This window comes from Ochotona princeps, chromosome 9, assembly GCF_030435755.1.
Source record: "Ochotona princeps isolate mOchPri1 chromosome 9, mOchPri1.hap1, whole genome shotgun sequence".
NCBI classification, from domain to species: domain Eukaryota; kingdom Metazoa; phylum Chordata; class Mammalia; order Lagomorpha; family Ochotonidae; genus Ochotona; species Ochotona princeps.
The window spans coordinates 58842620-58844695 of record NC_080840.1 but is presented as its reverse complement, the minus strand read 5'-3'; the positions used below and the strand labels follow the sequence as shown (position 1 = coordinate 58844695).

The 2076-nt window shown below is 42.1% G+C and overlaps 1 protein-coding gene across 1 annotated transcript; it reads left to right on the top strand.

The window, feature by feature from the left end:
• Window positions 1–972: 972 nt before the first annotated feature.
• On the top strand, window positions 973–1753 carry LOC118757512 (interleukin-1 receptor-associated kinase 3-like). The gene has a single exon (XM_036492251.2). The coding sequence runs from the start codon at window positions 1112–1114 to the stop codon at window positions 1751–1753; it is 642 nt and encodes a 213-aa protein (XP_036348144.2). The 5' UTR covers window positions 973–1111.
• The last annotated feature ends 323 nt before the right edge of the window (window positions 1754–2076 follow it).

Sequence of the window (2076 nt, the reverse complement as noted above, 5' to 3'; positions counted from 1 at the left end):
CAGGGCATCGTCTCACTTGGGGAAGAACAGCTAGTATCAGGTCAGTATAGTGGCACTCATTAAGCCACCGTTTGCCATGTCCACATCCTATATCAAGGTTACAGTTTGAATCCCAGCTGATAGGCTTCTAATCCAGCTCCGTACTACTCCCTGGGAAAGCAGCACAAAGATAGCCCAAGTGCCTGGGTCCCTGCCACCCACAGAATAAACCAGGATGGAGTTCCTGGATCCTGGCTTCCCGATACAGTCATGGCTGTTGTGACCAATTAGAGAGGCACCCGTCTACTTCTCACTATATATCCAAAAGAGCTGAATTCATCCTATCAGACAACTGCACTCCCATGTTTATCGCAACACAATTCATAATATCAGAGACATGAAATCAACTCTGTGGCTGCTACTGTGGAAGAGCAGGTAAAGCTATCACCTGCAGCACCAACATCCCATATGGGTCCCAGTTCAAGTCCTGCTGCCCCACTTCTATTCAAGCTCCCTGCTAAGGCACCTGGAAAAGCAAGAGAAGATGGCCCAAGTGCTTGGGCCTCTACAGCCATGTTGGAGACCCAAAAGAGACTCCCGACTCCTAGCTTTGGACTAGCCAAGTTCTGCAGTTGCAAACATTTGAGGGGTCAACCAAATGTTGGGGATGGATGATCTTTCCCTCTTTGCTTCTTTCTCTACATAACTCATATTATATACATATATGTGTATTCTTTAATATTTTTAAAAATTATGAAATCTAGGTCTATTGAGGGATGCGTAAAGAAAAAATGCATATACACAAAATTCAGCCATTATGAGGAATAAAATACCAATTTTCTTTTCAGCGAAATTAAGAAACCATTATGTGAAGTGAGCCAGACTGGAAAGACATATCACAACGTTCTCTCTCATATGTAGATGTTAAAACAAAAAGTCGGAAGCTGGAGGGTTAGCCATCATTTCTGAGCCTTTGACAGATTCAGAAGCTGAACGGCTTTCAAACAGTTGGCTAGATGTTCGTCTCATTGAGAAATATGTAGACCAAGGCAAAAGTGGGACAAGAGAGCTACTTTGGTCCTGTGCCCAGAAAAACAAGACCATTGGAGACCTCTTGCAGGTTCTTCAGGAGATGGGCCATTATCGAGCAATCTACTTGATCACAAGCCACGGCACAGCCTCACATCCCTCAAAGCAAGGTCATCAGAAAGAGGGATTTGCAAACATGCCAGCCAAGGAAGCAACCAGTGTCACGGTGGATAATGTTCTTATTCCTGAGCATAATAAAAAAGGAATATTGCTTAAATCCTCCATCAGCTTTCAGAATGTTGTAGAAGGAACCAAAAATTTCCATAAAGATTTCCTGATTGGAGAAGGAGAGATTTTCAAAGTATATAGAGTGGAGATTCAAAGCCGAACATATGCTGTGAAATTATTTAAACAGGAGAAAAAGATGCAATGCAAGAAACAGTGGAAAAAGTTTTTATCTGAGCTGGAAGTTTTACTATTGTTTCGTCACCCAAACATACTGGAGTTGGCTGCATATTTTGCAGAGGCTGATCAGTTCTGTCTGGTATACCCATACATAAGAAACGGAACACTTCTGGGCAGATTACACTGTATGGATGGCATGACTCCACTCTCTTGGGATGTTCGAACCAGTATATTAATAGGCATATCCAGAGCCATTCAGTACTTGCACAGCACTCAACCATGCTCAGTCATCTGCGGCAGTATATCAAGCTCCCTGCTAATGTGCCTGAAAGAGCAATGAAAAATGACCAAGTACCCCTACCCCCCATGTGGGAGACCCAGATGAAGTTCCAGCAGATGGAAGATCTCTGCCTGCTTCTGTTTCTGGCGTGCTTCCTGTCCAATAAGTAAATCTTACTTTAAAATGGCAGTAAGGCTGTACTTGGAGAGACTGGCTTATTTACTTCAGTGCCTTTTTTTTAAACCTCTATTTTGTGTTTTTAAAGGTTTATTTGAAGAATATGTTCTCATGATAAAATACGGTTTATTAGGAAAAATACTTGGCATCAGACATTTCTACCTCAAACCAAATACCTGTAACATGTTATGGAGAATTACATGTTA

What these genes read in the sequence shown, in the direction of transcription:
- LOC118757512 (XM_036492251.2), top strand. Translation starts at nt 1,112, where the DNA reads ATGGGCCATTATCGAGCAATCTACTTGATCACAAGCCACGGCACAGCC.